We start from the raw sequence: 19,939 nt of genomic DNA, 5'->3' as shown, positions 1-19,939 counted from the left end.
CACGGCAACGAAATCCATCGGAAAAGGGCCTTGAAGAACGAATTAATTGGCGCGTATAAACGCTTTCCGAGCTGTGTCAAGGAAAAGGACTGAAGTATCTGATCTTATGGTCAACTCCAACAATTTACACCTAGTGAAGAATGAGCTGGCTAATTTAGATGATTTAATTGAACATTATAAAGAAACCTTTCATGCCTACTATAAGGAGCTAACTGATGATGAAACCAAAGAGCGAGAGTACGCTCATTATGATGAGAAAATCAAGGGTATTATGGCGTACCTGCATCCAGTATATGCGTGGATATCACAAGCCGAAAGTCACCTAACTGACCAGCTAGAAAGGGCTAGCAGTAAGGGATCCAGACGGTCATCAAAAACAAGCTCCCGTTTGTCTGCTAGAGAAAGGGAAAGAGTTCGTCTGGCAGAGCTGAAGGCTGAAAGATCAATGCTTAAACAGAAACAGGCCCTGAGAGCCGCAGAGGAGGATTTGGAGTTAGAACTTGAGATAGTAAAAGCTGAAGCGAGGGGGAAAGCATTGGAGGAATTGGACAGAGAGCATAACCCCCCGTTGCCATGTGGTTCAAGCCCACCATCTGCTGTTGCATCCTTTTCCCCGATTGTGATACCATCTGTAGCGGCATCATTACCCAATGAAGTTACTTTAAAGCCCGAAGTATTCGTTCCTACTACTCAAACCCCAGCTACAAGGGAGACACAGGCTAAGTCCGTCCTGCAAGGCCCAAGAATCAGTGCGGCTACAGATTCCATAGTCAAAAATTCCACATCTAATCCTAAGGCTGCAGAGTTTATTCCTACCACATTTGCAGATGGTACTTCGTCTGCACCGTATACTGGTCATGGTTCAAAAAACTCAAAAGAAATTGCACACGGAATTTCTGAAATTCAGTCACCTCAGCTGGTGGAGCGCACCTTTCAGAGTGTAATAGAGTTACAACAGAGACAAAATGAAACCATTATTGCAACTCACCAGCAGTTGACCGCTGCAATGACATTGCCTCAGCCAACCATAACTAAGTTCAAGGGAGATCCTATTGAGTATAACACATTTATTATGGCCTTTGATGCTCGTATTCACTCCAAGGCGACGTCGAATGCTGACCTTTTGTACTACCTGAATCAGCATCTCGAGGGTGAACCTGCAGATCTTATTCAAGGATGTTTACATATGAGTCCTGATGAAGGTTACCTGGAAGCCAGACGTCTACTACAGAAAGAATATGGGGACCCATACAAGATCTCTACTGCTTACCTTAACAAGATCCTGCAATGGTCTCCAATTAGATTTGATGACAACCAAGGTCTGAAACGGCTGTCGATATTCTTGACAAAATGCACAATAGCCATGAAGAGTATTTCGTATATGCGTGTCCTCGATCACGCACCAAACATGCAAGCTGTAGTCTCCAAGCTCCCTGCTAACCTGCAAGCTAAATGGAGGGATCAGGTCTTTAAGAAGAAGAAGAGGGTGAACGGTGCAACGTGTTTTGCCGACCTTGCTGAATTTGTTGAGTCTGCATCGGAGTCAGCCAATGATCCAGTGTTTGGAAGGGAGGCCTTGAACAAGAGAAAGGAAGATGCTAAACCTCTCAAAGTGAAGGAGCCATTGAATAAAGGAAGGAAACTGCCCAGTAAGGCTACGATGCCGCCAAGGAAACCGGAAAACCCGTGGAAATACAAGGAAAGCAGTTTTGCAACAAATGCACCTGGAACCGTTAAGCCCCCAGTCTCAGATGGGGCCGGGCCCACTAATAACCGTGGTAGCCCATCCTGTCACCTTTGCAGTCGTGCTCATGATCTAGATGATTGTGAACTATTTAATAGGAAAACACCGGAGCTTAAGAGAGCATTCTTGAGAGAAAAGAATATGTGCTTTGGATGTTATGGAACCAATCACCTCTCAAGGAACTGTTGAAACAAACGAAAGTGCAAACATTGTGGCAGGCTGCATCCTTCTGCCCTTCACATCGATGGCTTCCCGCTGCCACAAAAGGACAATACCAACCCTGCTAAGCAGAAGAATGACAAGGCAGTAAACAATGCCTGCACTAACCCTCAGAGTGCTTCATGCCATGCTGCTAAACTGAATGAATCAGTCATTTTACACGCAATCTTGCCAGTACGTGTGAAGAGGAAAGGCAATACTGAAACCATTACAACTTATGCCTTCTATGATAACGGCAGCGGTGGCTGTTTCTTAACAGAGAACCTTAAAGAACAGCTTGGCGTTAAGGGCGAAAGGACGGAATTACAGCTTGGCACCATGCATGGCCAAAGCCTTGTGACCACCACTGTTGTAGACAGTTTGGTTGTGACGGACATGGAGGATAGAAACCCAGTTGAATTACTTCGCTCCTACACAAGAATGGAAATACCTGTAGCCGAACAGCAAATCCCAACCCTTGAATTGGTGAAGCAGTGGGAACACCTACGAAGTGTCGCTGAAAGGATGCACAAGTTTATTCCGAACTTAGAGATTGGCTTGCTGATTGGTAGCAATTGTCCTGCGGCACTGGAACCTTTAGAAGTAGTGCCAAGAGGTGACGAAGGGCCTTATGCAATGCGATTGCGTCATGGCTGGACTCTGACTGGACCGCTGCATGTAAGAGACACTCCATGCCCCAGTAATGTTATTTGCCATAGAATCACAGTTCGAGAGGCAGAGTCGGTCAAGGAGATGATATCGCCCCAAGCCATTCAGCAAATGTTCCAGTTAGATTTTAACGACCGCCAGTCTGGTCCGGACGAATACAGTTATTCCCGGGAGGACAAAAAGTTCATTACTGGGATAGAGCAAAGCATCCAACATCATAATGGTCATTACGTAATACCATTGCCATTTAGAAATTCTCAAACGACGATGCCAAACAATCGCGATCAAGCATTGAAACGAGCGATGTGGCAGAGAAAGAAGATGCTGCGTGATGAGAATTACAGGAACGATTATGTAAGTTTTGTAAACGAGATGATATCAAGAGGACATGCAAGAAAGGTGCCGGGAGACCGTCTAGAAGTTGAACCCGGGAAGGCATGGTACCTACCACACCACGGAATTTACCATCCTAAAAAGCCCCACAAAATACGTGTAGTCTTTGACTGTAGCACAAAGTATGAAGGTGCATCTTTGAACGATCAATTGAGGCAAGGCCCGGACCTTACTAATTCCTTGGTCGGGGTTCTCACACGCTTCCGGCAAGATCGTGTTGCGTTTATGGCAGATATAGAGGCCATGTTCCACCAGGTACGGGTCCCTGATGAGCAATGTGATTTCCTCAGATTCCTCTGGTGGCCTGATGGAAATTTGGAATCGGCTATTCAAGAATATCAGATGACGGTACATCTTTTTGGGGCAGCCTCTTCTCCAAGCTGTTGTAACTTTGCCTTGAAGCAGACGGCTAATGACACCGAATCCCAAAGTGGATCACTTGTAGCTGAAACCATTCGACGAAACTTCTACGTGGACGATTGCCTTCGTTCCGTCAAAGATGAACAAGTTGCCATTGAATTGATCCAAGGTCTTAGTGATGCATGTGCACACGGAGGGTTTAACTTGACTAAGTTTATAAGCAACAGCCGTGCTGTCTTGGACAAGCCACCAACAAGAAGAGGAATATTGTCAGTAGTCTCCTCAATTTATGATCCACTGGGCTTTGCCGCGCCATTTACGCTTCCAGCGAATAAGATACTCCAGGACCTCTGTCGCGAAGAGATGGAATGGGATGACACTGTTCCTGAGCAATACCAAGTTAGATGTGACAAATGGTTAAGTGAGTTACCACTTTTGGAACAGTTCAAGGTTAATAGGTGCGTCAAGCCAGCAGTGTTTGGAACCGTGGTATCCCAGCAGATACATCTTTTTTCCGATGCTAGTTCTGTCGGGTATGGCTCTGTTGCTTACTTGCGACTGCGGGATAACAGCAATCGCATTTACTGTTCTCCACGTTTAGAGTTAACAGCTGCCACAGTCTCAATTCGACTTGGAGAATTGTTGAAGAGAGAAGTCGACGGCAATCCTGATTTCGTGTACCATACGGACTCCACCACTGTGTTGCGCTATATTGCCAATGAACAGCAACGCTTTCATGTGTTTGTTGCAAATCGGGTGCAGCTTATTCGCGACTGCTCACGTTTAAATCAGTGGAAGTACATAGACACAAAGGAAAACCCGGCAGATGATGCTTCCAGGGGACTGAATGGACTTGCTCTCATTGAAGGGAAGCGTTGGTTGCACGGCCCAGCTTTTTTGTGGAAACCAGAGAGTGAGTGGCCCCGACAACCGCGTATGGTGAACCAGGTCACAGCTGATGACCCAGAAGTAAAAAGGACAACCGTGGCCTCAAGCAATGTAGTGATCGTCAATCAGTCAGCTAGTGCTGCAAGCAAACTGATATACCACTTCTCTGATTGGCATCGGTTAAGGACAGCTGTAGCTGTGTTCCTGCGAGTAAAGAAGATATTGCAAATCAGATGTAAGGAACGTATGAGTGTCAAGGAAGAAGTGTCAAGAGACGACAAAAACCTCGCAGACCGAAGGAAGCCTTCAATAACCAAAACAGCTAAGAATGAGGACACTGAAGAGCCTTGCTCACCTCTTACCGTGCAAGACCTGGTAGACGCTGAGTTCGCTATCCTAAATTTGTCCAGGCCTTAGCATTTGGTAAGGAAATCTATGCCCTCCAAGAGTTGGAAAATGAGAATGGCCTAGACAAGGAGAAGCAGCAAAAACGGAAGAAAGCAAGTATGAAGAATAACAGTCCTATCCAGCGCCTTGACCCCTTCTTAGAAAACGGTATCCTCAGAGTTGGAGGTAGACTCAGGCGTGCAGATTTGCCACACGAAACGAAGCATCCAGTGATTTTGCCACCGAAAAGTCATGTCACTACGCTACTCATCCGTCATGCTCATAAACGGTTGGGTCACGCTGGGCGCGGTCATGTTATTTCAAGCCTACGCGAGAAGTATTGGATCATCAAAGTGAATACAGCAGTGCGCCAGGTGATATCAAAGTGTGTCTTCTGCCGTCGCAATTACAGCAGTCCAGGTGTACAGAAGATGGCAGACCTACCCAAGAATCGAATCTCCCCAGCACCACCATTTACTTACACTGGTGTTGACTACTCTGGGCCCTTCATTATCAAGGAGGGGCGCAAGGAAATGAAGAGATACGGCGCTCTTTTCACGTGTTTGGTCAGCCGAGCAGTCCATATTGAGGTTGCAAGTTCTCTTGAGTCAAGTTCATTTATTCAAGCACTCCGCCGCTTCATCGCCCGCCGTGGTCCTGTCAGAGAAATAAGGAGTGATAACGGTACAAACTTTGTTGGCGCACGAAACGAGCTGCTCCAGGCCATAGAAGAAATGGATCATGAAGAGATCCACGCCAAACTCAAGAAGGAAAACATTGACTGGATCTTCAACCCACCCGCCGCCAGCCACATGGGTGGCGTTTGGGAGCGACAGATCAAGACCACAACGAAAGTTCTCGCTGGATTAATGGAAGAATATGGTCATTGCTTAGATGAGGAATCGTTTCGGACCCTAATGTGTGAAGTGGAGGCAATCATTAATTCAAGACCCCTGACGACAGTCTCTGGCGAGCCTAACGACCTTGAGCCGCTTACTCCCAACCACATCTTGACAACCAAGTCAACTGTGATATTACCACCACCAGGCAAGTTTCAGAGCTGTGATGTGTATATGCGTCGGCGGTGGCGAAGGGTACAGTATTTAGCAAATCTATTTTGGTCTCGGTGGAAGAAGGAGTACCTCGTTGTGATGCAGGAAAGGCACAAATGGCAACATCCTCAGCGAAACCTGGTTGAAGGGGATGTCGTGATAATCCGAGAAGAGAATGTTCCGCGTAATGCCTGGTCGTTGGCCCTTGTTGTGCGAGTGGAGCCGGATTCACAAGGCTTCATCAGGTCTGCTGTCATCAAAACGCGAGAAACTACACTGAGAAGACCAGTCAACAAGCTTGTCCTAATTCTGCCCAAGGAGGAACAGGAAGGAGATCAAGAGAAGGAGACGCCCGTGAGATGTTTATGGGGCTGGAATGTTGCAGCGGAATCGTGCGTGACATTTCTTTTTTGTGTGACGTTTTATTGCATTGCGGTGGTCTGGACCTTGCCGGGTCCCGGATGACCACGCGAGTTGACACTGTGGTGAATTGTTTTTCCGCTGAAGGTTTAGTAAGATAATTAAGTTAAGGTTTTCTCTCAGTTTACGGTACCAAGGACTTCACTGTTTACGGATTAAGGTTTCTATAAGGCGTCGTAAGGATATTAGGACACAGATTTTTCGTTACCGCCATTCCATCGTATCAGTGTATCAAGACTGCGTGTAAACGAATCTCTGTGGATTTTTCAAGTAAACTGAGTTGTTGTCGTATGTTATATGGTACATCGTAAGGTCCCAGTGTAGCAGTTCCGCCGCTACAGTAATTTGTGAACCCGTGCGAAGCGAAAACAAAAGATGGTGCACTGTCACGGTCAATTCACCATCAATTTCGACATTGTTCTGGCTTTTAAGAGTTTTAAGGCTTCATAACCAGTCCCGGCCCTTGATTAGCTATGATTATACTTAACTATGATTATATTAAGCTGAGTATAATTAAGCTTGTTAACATTTTAGATGATCGCATGCGGTAACAAAAAGGAACAAGAACGCCTTAGCTTCCTGCCCATTGTGCAATTCGACTTCGTGGGACCAGTTAGCCGACGATTAGGAGGTAACGAATTAAAGGGAGCAGAGAAGCATTGTACAGGAATGCCAGAGAGCATTCAGACCTGCTGAACGCTGCTGAGACTTGGTTCTTAATCAATTAAGACGATATATGACACCCTCGACGCCCCGCCCTTGCTCTTAACATTTTGGTAAAATTTCTTGGCCGTCCTCATCCTCAAACGATGCTACATAACCACAGTTTAGGTTATGTAATGGAAATATTGCTCACTTGAAATCTTCGTTGGATAACCTAAAAATTTATGGCTGTTTTCCTCCTACGGGTCGTGATGAAAAATATCTGCGAGATTTCCGAGCTTAAATCGCTGCTCAGCCTGCGATGAAAGAAAGAAATGGTTGGCGCAACTTTCGAGAAAGATCTAGGTGAAATCTCAAGGGTCAAGGCGATGGGACCTTTTGAAGCTAATTTATGGCTGGGTTCTTCGGCCCGACATGATATCACTTCGCCGACTTCCATGCGAAACAAAGAGATCACTTGGTTCCACGGGATACTGGAAACTTAAAAAAAAACTTGCGATTTGCGACTACAAATAAGAATAACATACTACGCGGTCCGCCTTACACGAATCCCACGTAACCAGAATAACAACGCATTTGGCAGTCAAAATTGGAGACACCTACCTTCTCCTGAAAATTTGACTTTGTACTCTGCCTTCTGCGACGCAACCTAACTTACACGTACTTGCAGCCAACAAAATCACAAAATTTTCGAGACAACTCTTAAGCTTTGGCCAAGGGCACGGGATACGGGAAAGTTAAAAAGACACCAAAATTTGTGACTCCGATGAAAACTACCAAAGACCGAAATATCAACGCGGACTGACTACGTCATCCCGCGTAATAGCAGACCTTCCAACCCTCACGGTTTGACCGTGAGACTCACGGTTTGGAATGCCAACTCATGGTCTCACGGCTTAGACTCTTAATCTCACGGTGAACCAGAAAGCCTTAAAATTGCCAAACAATTCCGGAAGGCATGAAGGAATATCGAGAAATCTGTGCTCATAACAGCGGAATTCATCAAAACTAATTTGTGAGGGAAATGGCGGCAATGCTAGGCTCAGTATCTAACCGTGGATGTCTCGTTGCACGCGCGATCCTCCCCACCAGAGGAAACCTCACCGTGTTTTTTTCTCAGCTCTGCGAAAAAGGCACCAAAGAGTACAACAAAGAGCACTAATAAGGTAAGAATACTCTGAAACAAATAATCTGTCGTTGTTGTTTTTATTTGACACATATTTTTGAAGTCTCCAGGTTTGAGGTCCTAATCTCCAGGTTTTTCTGGGATGGGGGCTGGAAGGTCTGTAATAGTGATTCTAATAATAGTAAAAAGAAAATTAAAAAAAAAGAAATAGAGAAAAGATGGGGAGAGCAGTTAAATATGAAAATTACTCATTTGCTTGACAATCAGTTCAGGTTCTAAATATTGATCTGTTTTCTCCAAAATGTTAATGAGCATATTGTGTAACTGTTTATTAATAATTATGTTCGGTTAAGTCTTTTAATATGCTTGGGACATTGTTCCACAGCCCCGCTCCGAACCTAGAGAATGAAGACCTTCCAAGCTCAAGTCTTAAGTGCACTATATAAAAATTAATAGGAGCTGCTCACGTAGTATCACGGTACGGATGTACATCTGGAACGGTTTTGAATGACGTTTGCATATTGACACGGGGTAAGTGATCTCTAACATCATCGTACATGCGATTAGGAAATGTTTCAAAATAAAGGAGATTGAACCCGTTTTTACCTCGGTTAAATGTCAATTCAGCAAAGTAAAGAGGACCAAGTCTTAATTATTGCAATAAGCCTGACCTAAGCCTAAAAAATGATTGCAGCCCATTTAGAATTGGTTTTAGTTCGAATCATGTCTGCCGGTTACGACTTATTATATACAATACCATACAATGAAAAGAACTATGTGTGTTTGTGTGTGTGTGTGTGTGTGTGTGTGGGGGGGAAGGGGGGATAGCGTGTAGTGGTGAAGGCACAGTCAGCTATCAAACCCAAAAAAATGATTGAAATTATCTTTTTCTGCTCTGGTTCGCACGCATTTCAACACATCTTCCCACTCTTCCTTATCATCTTATCGGCTCCTTTTTTCATAAACTCATCCATTCGGTTAAAGCATCACAACCTAAGAGGGAAATTGCTATGCGTGGGTACTCTGAATCACCCGATCTGTAGTCGGTCTGACTTAGGTAGGGGGCATATTTAACCTATAGGTAAAGCGAAGATCACTAATTTCACCTAAAAACGGATTCAACTTGACATCAGTTTTTTACCAAAAATAGTAGCTCGGACAAGTGAATATGTTATAATTGCTTATATGATATCTTTAATGTGATCGAGAAGATCTGTGTACAATTCCAAAGCTTCATCTGGGCTTCTTGGACATGTTAGATTTTCATCCTCCATAATCATTGCAGCAAGTTCTTCAAAAATTTTGTGTGAAAAATCCAACGTATTTTGACCACGGCAAATTTGTTCGGCAAGTTCTATATCATCCAGCGTGACATCGTGAATATAATTGGCTCTTCCATTTAACTGGGGCAAAAAATACAACACATCTGGTCTACCAGAAGGGGAATCACAGTTTAAAGGCTGTGGCCGTATTCTATGTAAATTCCATAACTCTGCAGTTTGATGCAATTCTTCTCTTATCAGTGGCATGAAGCAAAACTTGAGGCACTCTACATGCAGGATGTCATCATCATTGTACAGACCTATCTCCCTCATATCCTTAAAATAATTTATCCAAAAGTCTGTGTTTAGTTTTCTCAAGATGCTCCACCAGGCTTCTATTCTCTGGTTGGAAACAGACCGCTCATGCATGAAACTGTTGTCTCCTTGAAACACGTCTTTGTGTCCTTCTCTAAAAAAACGTTGAATAGCTGCAACGTAACAATTTTCCGTACCACAGTCCCCTCGAACGATTCGTGATGTTCCTCCTAAGCTACGCACTGTCTTTAAGAAGTATTTGGCTATGACAATTGGGTTGTTATTGGAGTGATCTACCTCAAGCCACATAATGCGACGGCTGTACCCATCGATGGCCCCATGAATACAAAACCCAAAGGGCTTAAGTTTATCATAGCCATCGATGTGCCAGAGAAAGTTGGGTCCATTAGCCTGGTATGTGCGTCTTCTCAAACGATTCTTTGAGCGTCTTTGCACTCCTTCTGGATCTAAGGCTTTCAATGCAAGTCTCACTGTCTCCCTGTCAACAACGAGTCCATAGGAAGAACATATTTTTTGATGCATGAGCCGATAACCAACCGAAGTGCCGTTTCCCATCTGCAGTTCATTTTCGATTGCATCTACTACTGCATTCACGCGGCTTTGCTGATTTCTCCGTGCAAGGCTTCGCGAGCGCAGAATTCTCTTTAGCTGTCTTATGCTAATACGGATTCCATGGTACACGAGGAGAAAGCAAAGAATTTCCAAGTAACTTATCCCCATCCAAAAATAACGTTCTATCAGAGTATCGTTCCCCTCTGGTCCAAAAATGGAGGGCCAATACATTGCACTTTGCTGACCGTAGAAATGCCTAATACAATCATATACATCAGCATTTTAGAAGACAAACTAATCGTTCAATCAGACGCGATCATGGCAAACTAAGTCTGCAAAAGAAAACGCATATTATTAAAATGATAATAAATCAATAAACAAAACCAACATGCGCTTTCCTTTTAGGTATCCTTTCTCGTTAAAGTGGAATCTTTCCCCGGATCAAAGGATTCTCAGACCTCGTTGGCGAATCCAGATGAACATTGGACAAACCCGAAACGGCTGTTCAGTTCAAGTACATGCATTTTGACATTTTAGAAGGAAAGGTCATCAATTGCAGTTTTCAGGACCCATAAATTTCCCTTCCTTTGCTTATTATTATTATTATTATTATTATTATTATTATATTATTATTATTATTATTATTATTATTATTATTTCGAAATTCACGCACACAAGTGCTGTCCGCATGGTTTCCCAGACAATCGTATAAAAACTGGCATAGACAGAAAGTTGACACGACCCATCAGTTCATATAGTCGCTAGAACCAGTGACCACAGTGTCCGCATAGTTTCACAAAATGACCAGCTATAAATAGAACGAGTTGAGAACGAGTGACAATGCTACCTTCTTTTCATGCGCTAGACGATCGCAGGATCGTTCAGTTGCCAACTGATTTAAAACTCACCGAGCCGTTTTCCTAACCATATTTGGGCAAGATTCTAAGACATACAGATCTTTACATAGAGTCTTAATCAATTATACCTAAAAAATAACGTATACACGATTGGAGAACAAGTTTATATACTGGAAACCGCCACTCACCTCCTCGGTGTTCGCCATGTTGAGAGTAAAGTGAAGCACGGTATGCGCATGACGCGCAAAAATACTGCGCAGTGGTCCAAGTGTCAATTGCTAGTTATATGTATCAATTGCCATATATAATTGTCAATTGCTACTTATAAGTGTCAATTGGTACTTACAAGTGTCAATTGCCAGTTATAAGTGTCAATTGCTACTTATAAGTGTCAATTGCCAGTTGCAAGTGTCAATTGCCAGATATAAGTGTCAATTGCTACTTATAAGTGTCAATTGACAGTTATGAGTGTCAATTGCCAGTTATAACTGTCAATTGCTACATATAAGTGTCAATTGCCAGTTATAAGTGTCAATTGCCAGATATAAGTGTCAATTGCTACTTATAAGTGTCAACTGCCAGTTATAAGTGACAATTGACAGTTATAAGTGTCAATTGCTACTTGTAAGTGTCAATTGCCGGTTATAAGTGACAATTGACAGTTATAAGTGTCAATTGCCAGTTATGTGTCAATTGCTACTTATAAGTGTCAATTGCCAGTTATAAGTGTCAATTGCTACTTATAAGTGTCAAATGCCAGTTATACGTGTGAATTGCCAGTTACTATCGTTGACAGTTGGAAGTGTAAATGCCAGTTTTAAGTGTCAATTGACAGTTACTAAGTGTCATTATGAAATTTTTTTTCTGAACTATTGATGACCCTTACAAGCCACCGTACATCAAGGATAATCCTTTCAATTTCCCGAAAATATTCCAAAAAAGGCACTTAAATGTGAATTTTTGTCCAAATTGTGCGGATTTACGGTCATTTTGTGACCAGAAGTCAGATCGTTCCACGAAATAGCCATTGCGTTCCACAATAAAGTCAGTGTTTTAATATATCTATTTTCTAAATGTGTAAATGTTATCGGATTACAGAATACCGGTAGCGATCGGAACATGGATGAAAGTATTTACAGAACTATTTACTTAATGGTGAGAGCGTCGTATGTTAATTTCACAATGTGAGAACTATTCTCACTTGGTTGGGTGTGCGGTGTGGGTATTGTTCAGTGTCTTTACAATCTTTTGTATTACTTCGTTGGTGTCCACAAAACAAAGAATCCAGAGATTGATAGAATCAATAATCACAAAAAGTAGACCCATCGATTACTATTAATTTTCATCAGGTAGATATCGATTAGATACGCCCAGGTCTAAAGTCGCAGATTTGGCGAACTTGTATTTATTGTGTCTTATCTCTATTGCAGAGTAAACGAGGTCAAACTTGCTGTCCTGGATGCAAGAAGTCATTCAACAACCGTTGTAAGCCGGAGAAGTGTGACCAGTGTAGTTGTTACCTTGGAGGAGATTTTGTCCCCAGTGAAAAAAAGCAAAAATTAAATGCTCCCAAAAGTGTGTTACTGTTTAGTCGAGATGATTGTTCTTTTCATTCTGTAAAAACACACTCCAAGGATTCTAGATGCCTTGTAATTGTTGACTTGATTCAAAATATAAAGCAGTGTTTGGCTCAGAAATGCAAGGAGGTCAGAGCTGCATATGTCAACAGCTGCAATGCTGAACTTTTTTGATGTGAACACACAACTCTGTGCGAGAATGCAGTACCTCCAATGAAGGTGTACAGTTTAACGGATGGTTTAATCGATAGTTACCCTTGTGATCAAGGTACCAAAGCTACCCTTAATCACTTGAAGCAGTCAAGCACTTGTCCTGCCATTTTTCAGGTTTCTTCAGCGTCATTTTGTGTTAATGGTGTGGCAACAGCATCAAATTCTATTGGATTTTGCCACATCAAAAACACAAATTCCAAGTTTGTTTGTTCTTCTTCAGACTGTGCTCGCTTTGCAAGCAAGACAAAAGCAGCCAAGCATAAAAAATATGCATGCATCAGCATGTTTTTCTGTGTATTTTGCAGTCCTCTGGTGAACCAGCAACTGCTTCTGGTTCACTCAATGAAACAGCCATTTTCTCCAGTCCATCTGCGGTTTCTTCTGGTTCGTCAAATGAAATAGTCACCTTCTCCGGTCCATCTGCTTCTTCTTCTGGTTCTTCGAATGAAACAGTCACTTTATTTAGTCCATCTTCAGCTTCTCCTGGTTCTACGAATGGAACCGTCACCTGTAGCCCATCTGCAGCTTCTTCTGGTTCTTGCTATGAAACAGTCACCTTCTCCAGTCCATCTGAGGCTTCTTTTGGTTCCTCAAATGAAACAGCTTTCACTGCAACTTCGCAAGATTTTGAGGTGTCTGGGCGACAGGCAACTCTGGAACTCAAGATGCAGTTGTCATTTCCGTATGACATTCCAAAGGGAATTTTACAAAATATATTGCATTTGGATAGCCAGACAGTTCTAAATGGCCTTGGTTGGGATGGCTGGCTTCCGTTTACGAGCCAAAAGAAGAAATTTGTGATTTGTGTGAAGTGTCAAAGTCGAGTGCACGCCCTCATCCTGGCCAGAAAACAGGGGATTGTGGTTATCTTATCACCAATGCAGTGGCTTTTCAAAAGATTACAATATTGGTAAAGCACTGTCCTAAGTGTAAAGCATTAGTACAGGTGTTTCCATATGATTTAGGTTGGACATGGTTTGAATTCTGTGGTTATCAATTTACTCTGGTTTTTTCAAAGGTCTTCTTGTACAGATCTTCAAATATTTTCCTTTTCATTTTTATACACTGTAGCTAACCATCTTAACTTTCAGTCATTATCTTATAGCATATATAAATGTTAATGAAGTGTCGGCATCCTGCCAAAGGAAATCAAATGTTTTTGTGTTTTGTTTTATGTCCCAATAGGGTTATTTAACATCAGTGACAAACTATTAGTGTCACTTGATATTTTGCTTGAGTGGAGGGAAGAATTCAAGCGTGGAGTCCCTCCCACAGTTGCCGTGGAAAGCAAACTTGGCACTGTGATTAAGAAGACCGTGAAGGCTTGCAAAGAAAATGTTAATGTTTTGTAGGCAGTATCCCCTGCCCTCCCCCCCCCCCCCCCCAATGATTCTTGCAACATAGACTTGACACAGCTGGACTTGTCTCTCATTTATGGTCATAAAGCCTCATTGTAATCGTACGTAAAAAAAATTATACGCATATTTTAAAATTGGGTTTACTTATACATGTAGTTAAAATAACCTTAGCCAGAGAAACTGGTGGAGCGTCACCCTGCTTTAGAAGTATCAGAGGGTTTTTGCTTCTTATTTACTCGTTTTAGTTGCATAATCTACATGACGGGTCCACTTCAGATCTTTGCTAATATAGACTCCAAGCAGCTTATACCCTTTCAAATCTGTTTCCCTTTTATAAAGGGTTAATAAGGAAATTTTAGTTGATCATAAAATAGTATTACCCATAACATTCATCTCCTTATTACGTTTGATTTTTGCCATGTAAAACCATTAATTTTAATAATCAATGTTTTTATTAAGTATTGTTAAGCTAATGATCTGAGTTTTCAATTTTCCTCGTATCTGTACGTACAGGATATTCCATCTTCAGCAACTCTTGAGTATGTGACAGACTTGCTCTACAACGGCTTTTATTGTTTTGAGGCAATGACAGAAAGGGATTTAGACCAAACTATCTGTGGGATTTGTGGTGTTGTTGGGGAGATTTACCTTGGTGATGGAAATGAAAAAAACTGTTGTAGCCGAAAGGAGGTGAAAATATTAAGATCTCATTTCTTATACACTGCCTGTCCCTAACATTATGAATGTTATAGCAGCCTTTAAGTTTCACAATGTGAAGGTTATATTATACATCTATGTTCATGTTTTAATAATTTATTTAAGTTTGGAGCTAATGTAGGGAGCTTTTGCCATTTGTAGGTTTATATGCGTGTACTTTTATTTTGTCAGGATTTTTTTTTTGTTGTCGTTCTAAATTTAGATTTCGTACGACAGAAATGATTCTGTCAATAATCATCCATTATCACTGGAAGAATTTCTGGAGAATCAAACAGCATTGGGTGGAACGGACGACATGCACTAGATCCTCAGAACTATTTTCTGTGGATGCATTTTCTCTTCCTCCTATCATACCTCGGGAGATGAGAGGGGAAGCCGTATTCAACACTGATGTTGAAAAGAAGACCTATTCTCTTAGCAAGGGCAAGAGTACAGTGGAAGGTATGAAAGGTGGTACAAATGTAGTTGACTGTTAGTTATGTATTGCAGTAGTATGTCTATAGTGACAGGATGTTTCTTGTTTCTGTTTGTTTATAGTTACTGTATGTCATTATGACTATAGACGTACTCCACCATCTCCTTTTAATAACCATTACATCAAGAAAGGGAATTACTACTGGTTTCAATAGTAAGTTGAATCCTGTCATTTGAACAGGATATGGTGTCCCTGGTGTCTTAGTTTTTCCGTTGCAAATGGCCAGCCTACCCATGTCAGTCATCTAATTAACTTGCACATAACATTTATTTAAAAGGAATGTATTGACTCTACTTAAATTTCGGCTGATCTCAGGTTTTGGCCTAGCTTTTGAAATGGACAGTTTTTGATTTTAGAATACAGTGTATGGTACTCATCTTATATACTTTTTGTTTATTTCTGTCTTGTGTAGGTGACCCTGCCAAACTTCATATCCAAATTCGTGATTTTGATGTTGACTTGCAATCCCTTGAAGAACTATCGTTGCAGGAATTACGGGCTCTATGTGAGAAATGTGACATTCCGGTCACCTCCAACAAGTCTCAGGTATTTCCAGTAATGAATAGATTTTTATTTGTATAAATGTGTGAATATATCTCACACATTTCAATTGTCATTTTCTGGAGACCCATTTTCCACAGGTATCATGTATTTCAGTAACAGGCTTCTCATTACATTTAAAAGTAGACATTGTAAATCTACATTGCTTGGCGATCAAGTGCTGCAGGCAATTTGAGGCTTTCACTCCCTAGTCAGTTTATATGCATACCCCCAAAAAGTAGATGGCTCAGACATCAAAGTATAGCCTTTTTTTTTTTCAAGCTTGTTTCCCACACTTTATGAGAATTAACCCTGCAGTAACATTATCATTGCTGATTATTGTTTAACTATGCTTGAAAATTAATAATTAATATTCTCCATTGGTATACAGTAATAGATATTTCATGCCATTTATAATCCATGCATTTCTAATTCAGATTCTCAACGAAGGCAATGGGCTCTGATCAAATCTTGTAATGAAGGTTTGTAACAGAAAGAATAATAATGTTGCCCCAACAAAATTAATGATTATGTTAGAATTATGCTTCATGTGGTTTCAGTTGTGTTGGCAGAAATAGAGAAGAACTGGTGTTTCTATAAAATAATACATGTACATTCTTTTCAAGCAATGTTTGAGGGGAGACTTACAGCAATTGTATGCAACATTGCTGCTTGGCGATTGCCCTTGTCGTGGTTTCACAGAAGTTCCAGGAAAGACTGGTGGGTTTTACCACTTGGTCTGTAGGCATGGGGTAAGTTTAGTAATCTTACACACCACCTTAATGAGGGGTGGGGGAATAACTGCTTAGTCTTTATGGAGGCCTAAGTCAATCATAGAACATTCCATGTAGTGACCGAACCTAATCCCCCTCTACAGTATAGTATATGTACATAAAAGGTCAGCATTTGAATCAAGTAAGTGTGACATATCTTAGTTGGGTTGATTCATCGATTAAGTTAGAGTGGCCCACATCAGAGAATTCCAATTGAACACTTGCACAGCTTGGAAATGAATTGAGTCTGTTTAATTAACTTGAATGTCTGGATCGACTGTAAGGTCGACAGCCTATTAATATAGTTAGTACGGTCACTTAAATCTGCCAGAAGTGGCTGCTTTAGTGTGGTCGGCATATTAATGAGGTTTTTCTCACAAGAAAATGTGTGGCGCTTCAAAAATGGTTGTAAAAATGAGGTTACTGTATTACCGAGATGGTAGTAAGGTGGTGTTTCCCTGTACATGTGCATGAAAAGTTGGACGTTTGCACTGGGCCAAATTAACACTAGCTCGTTTCACTTCATTTCACTATTAGGTAACTGTGGCATCCAAGTTTCTCACCTTACAAGAATCAGTTCGCGATGCTGCGGATTTGTACCTGTCACTCAAGTATCCCCCACCCATTTTTGTTTGTGACACTCCGTGTGGATTTGTTCGACACATGGATTGTAGGGACAAAACCACTGCCTCTAAATTGTGGAGAAGCAACAGTGGTTGTTTTGAGGTACCTTCCATGGAAAAAATGCCTAAAGAGGTACTTTGTTACTGTTTGCTGTGTCCTAGTGTTTGCTAATGTAAAAACGATAAAAGTTTTTTGTTTTATGAGTAATTGAAAAGGATTCTGAATTATTAAGAGGGAGACAATGTTAAAGCATTATTTCATACTACTGCTTTATGTCACAGGTTAAAAAAAAAACATGCCAAGAGTGCTTTGAACAGCTTCAAAAATGCCATAGGGGTTATTCGTTTCAATAGGCTTGCGGAATAATTGTGATTTATTTCTGTTTTCACCGTGTATTGATCGAACAAACTCAAATACAAGCAGATTGCAAGGTTACTGAAGCATCAAATTTCAAATTCTCTTGGTTGTAAAGTCTATCAAGGGGTTTTTCGTGTGTGCATGTGTGTGTGTGTTTATGTGTGTGATGTGTGATTTTCTCTGATGTTAGGGTGTCAATGTGCCAGAAATTTTTCCAGCAGAATTCAAACCAGTCTCTGTAGATGTTCAGGTTGAGGAAACTGCAGACAAGTGGGCCCATCCCATAACTGGTTCATCACAAAGGTATATTCTTGGTGATAGGTTCCATTCTACCACCAACCCACACAAGTCACCATTGTGCAATTTCCACGATATCAATTTGTGCCTGTAGGCTTATGCATTGAAAACCAGCTATCAAGAAGCGGAGAATAACAGAAAAAATAAGAAGAGACTACAAGGTGCTTGTGTCCAGGGTTTTGGAACTCACTTTTTATTTAATTTTCGCATGGACTTCTACCAGAATGAGATGATTATACACAAGCAATTGATGAATTTGAAAAAGAGACTCCCTGAAGGTTTTCAAGTTAAAAGGGACAAGTACATGCGGTTTATATTTGAACCTGTTGAGCATTAGAATACATTACCGTATTATTTAAAGCTTAAAATTTGATTTCCGGTTAGTATTGTGTATACTCAAAGTTGAGTGCTAGTCACATCATGGACAACCTTGTGAATATTACCAAAGTGTGATCTCTTGTATAAAACAATTTTGTCTTCTGCTTTTGCGGATTTTAGCACAGGTCTAAAGTACGACAAGCTCGCACAACTTAGTGTAATATCAATGTAACCGAGAATAAGCCAGGATGACTTGATATCACAGGAGGGGCCAAACAATCTCTGTGTGTGTAATCATTATTTTATTAAATGTACTGGATTTACTGTTTCGTTCACCTTATAGCGATATACTGTAAGGCTAGGCATTTAGGTATAATCATTAGTCAATGCTTAGTAAACGTTGAATTCCCTTACCCGTGATATATTGTTTTCCTTTTGTCTCAAAATCAGTTTGTGGAGCAATTTTGGAGGATTTTGAGTTTGCTGTTTACTGTCCCAAATAATAGAAAGACAAGGTTGGAATCCATTTTTGAAAATCTCTAAAGCTGGATCAATTTTCCCCGAAATAACTTTATTACTCTGCTTTCAAACTTCCTAGCATAAAGGTGAAATGATTCATGCTTTTTTTTTGTCCAAGTTATTACGAACAGTAAACAGCAAACTCAAAATGTCTGAAAATAAATACGCTTTTGAGGCAAGAGGACTACCATAAAAGGTACGATAGTTTAATGCTTATCTTTCATAAACCAGTGTTAAATACCACGGAAACCTATAGGTTTTATCACCTCTTAACCAACGGTTAGCGCTAACCAGGCTTCGAGCAACCGGCCCCAGACCGCGGCTTCCTTAAAGGTAGATTCATCAGGGAGAACATTGGACTTATTGCCGTGATAGTGTCACAACTGCTAAAAATATTCCTGAACATCTAGTTTTCCTCGAGTTTGAGAAAGCCTTTGATACAGGAGAGTGGCCTTTCATACACAAAACCTTTCGGCACTTCAATTTTGGCCCATCCATTATCAGCTTTTACAGTGAATGACATAGAGACGCGTATCTTGAACAAGGGCTGCGATGGTAACCTTTTCAAGCCAGAAATTAAAGAGCGATTAGGCAAGGTTGTCGGCAGCTGTCACCTTATTGTTTATTCTATGTGCTAAAGTCTTCTTTGTGGACGCAATAAGGGATAACAATAACATCAAAAGTATGATAGTTGATGGACACGAAATTTATTTTTGTTTTTAGTTGTTTAAGGCCTTTTTTTCTCATATTCTTTTCACGTTTTTGATTCCTGTACTAAGACGAAGGGATTTATTTTCTGCTGTCGAATTGTATTGACTTGACCTATCACATACCATTAATTTGATGCTCTAAGTGTCTAATAAAGTTAAGCCTGTTCGGATTTGGTTAGTACTTGGACGGAGGACGTGACGTCGATATCTAATTACTGGGTTGCTACATGGCAATCCAATCAGAAAATGAGTTACATTTCTTCGTTTTCTTTTTCTTTTTTCCATTTCGGAAAAATGAAAAGTTGCGCAATACCGTAGGTCTTTCCTGTGATTCCCACGTTAAGTATTGTTTTTGAGCGTAGAGTCTTCTGCGCGTATTTCTGGTAGGTATCAGGGGGTAATAGAAATGCAAAGATTTTATCCGGTAGACACATTATCATATTTAATTTACCTGCAATAGCGCCGTCGAAGTCAATGTAACGCGAATGGCGTTTTAGAGGATCTTTAAACAAAATATACTCTTACGGAGCTCAAGAATGAAACGTCAATTGGAT

At 41.2% G+C, this 19,939-nt stretch overlaps 2 protein-coding genes across 2 annotated transcripts; both read left to right on the top strand.

Annotated features, from left to right (window-relative positions):
- Positions 1-2,281: 2,281 nt before the first annotated feature.
- LOC138021238 (uncharacterized) lies at positions 2,282-4,669 on the top strand. Its single transcript, XM_068868097.1, has one exon. It carries the CDS (start codon positions 2,282-2,284, stop codon positions 4,667-4,669), a length of 2,388 nt encoding a protein of 795 aa, XP_068724198.1.
- Positions 4,670-4,758: 89 nt separating this feature from the next.
- Positions 4,759-6,807, top strand: LOC138021237 (uncharacterized). Its single transcript, XM_068868096.1, has 2 exons — positions 4,759-6,045; positions 6,646-6,807. Exons 1-2 carry the CDS (start codon positions 4,759-4,761, stop codon positions 6,805-6,807), a joined length of 1,449 nt encoding a protein of 482 aa, XP_068724197.1.
- The last annotated feature ends 13,132 nt before the right edge of the window (positions 6,808-19,939 follow it).

This window comes from Montipora capricornis, chromosome 10, assembly GCF_036669925.1.
Source record: "Montipora capricornis isolate CH-2021 chromosome 10, ASM3666992v2, whole genome shotgun sequence".
Classification (NCBI taxonomy): Eukaryota; Metazoa; Cnidaria; class Anthozoa; order Scleractinia; family Acroporidae; genus Montipora; species Montipora capricornis.
This window is presented reverse-complemented; position numbering and strand designations above follow the sequence as displayed.

Coding starts and splice junctions, on each gene's coding strand:
- LOC138021238 (XM_068868097.1), top strand. CDS start 2,282: ATGCATGGCCAAAGCCTTGTGACCACCACTGTTGTAGACAGTTTGGTT.
- LOC138021237 (XM_068868096.1), top strand. CDS start 4,759: ATGAAGAATAACAGTCCTATCCAGCGCCTTGACCCCTTCTTAGAAAAC. Junction 6,046..6,645: donor ATCAAGAGAAGGAGACGCCC/GTGAGATGTTTA, acceptor TTAACATTTTAG/ATGATCGCATGCGGTAACAA.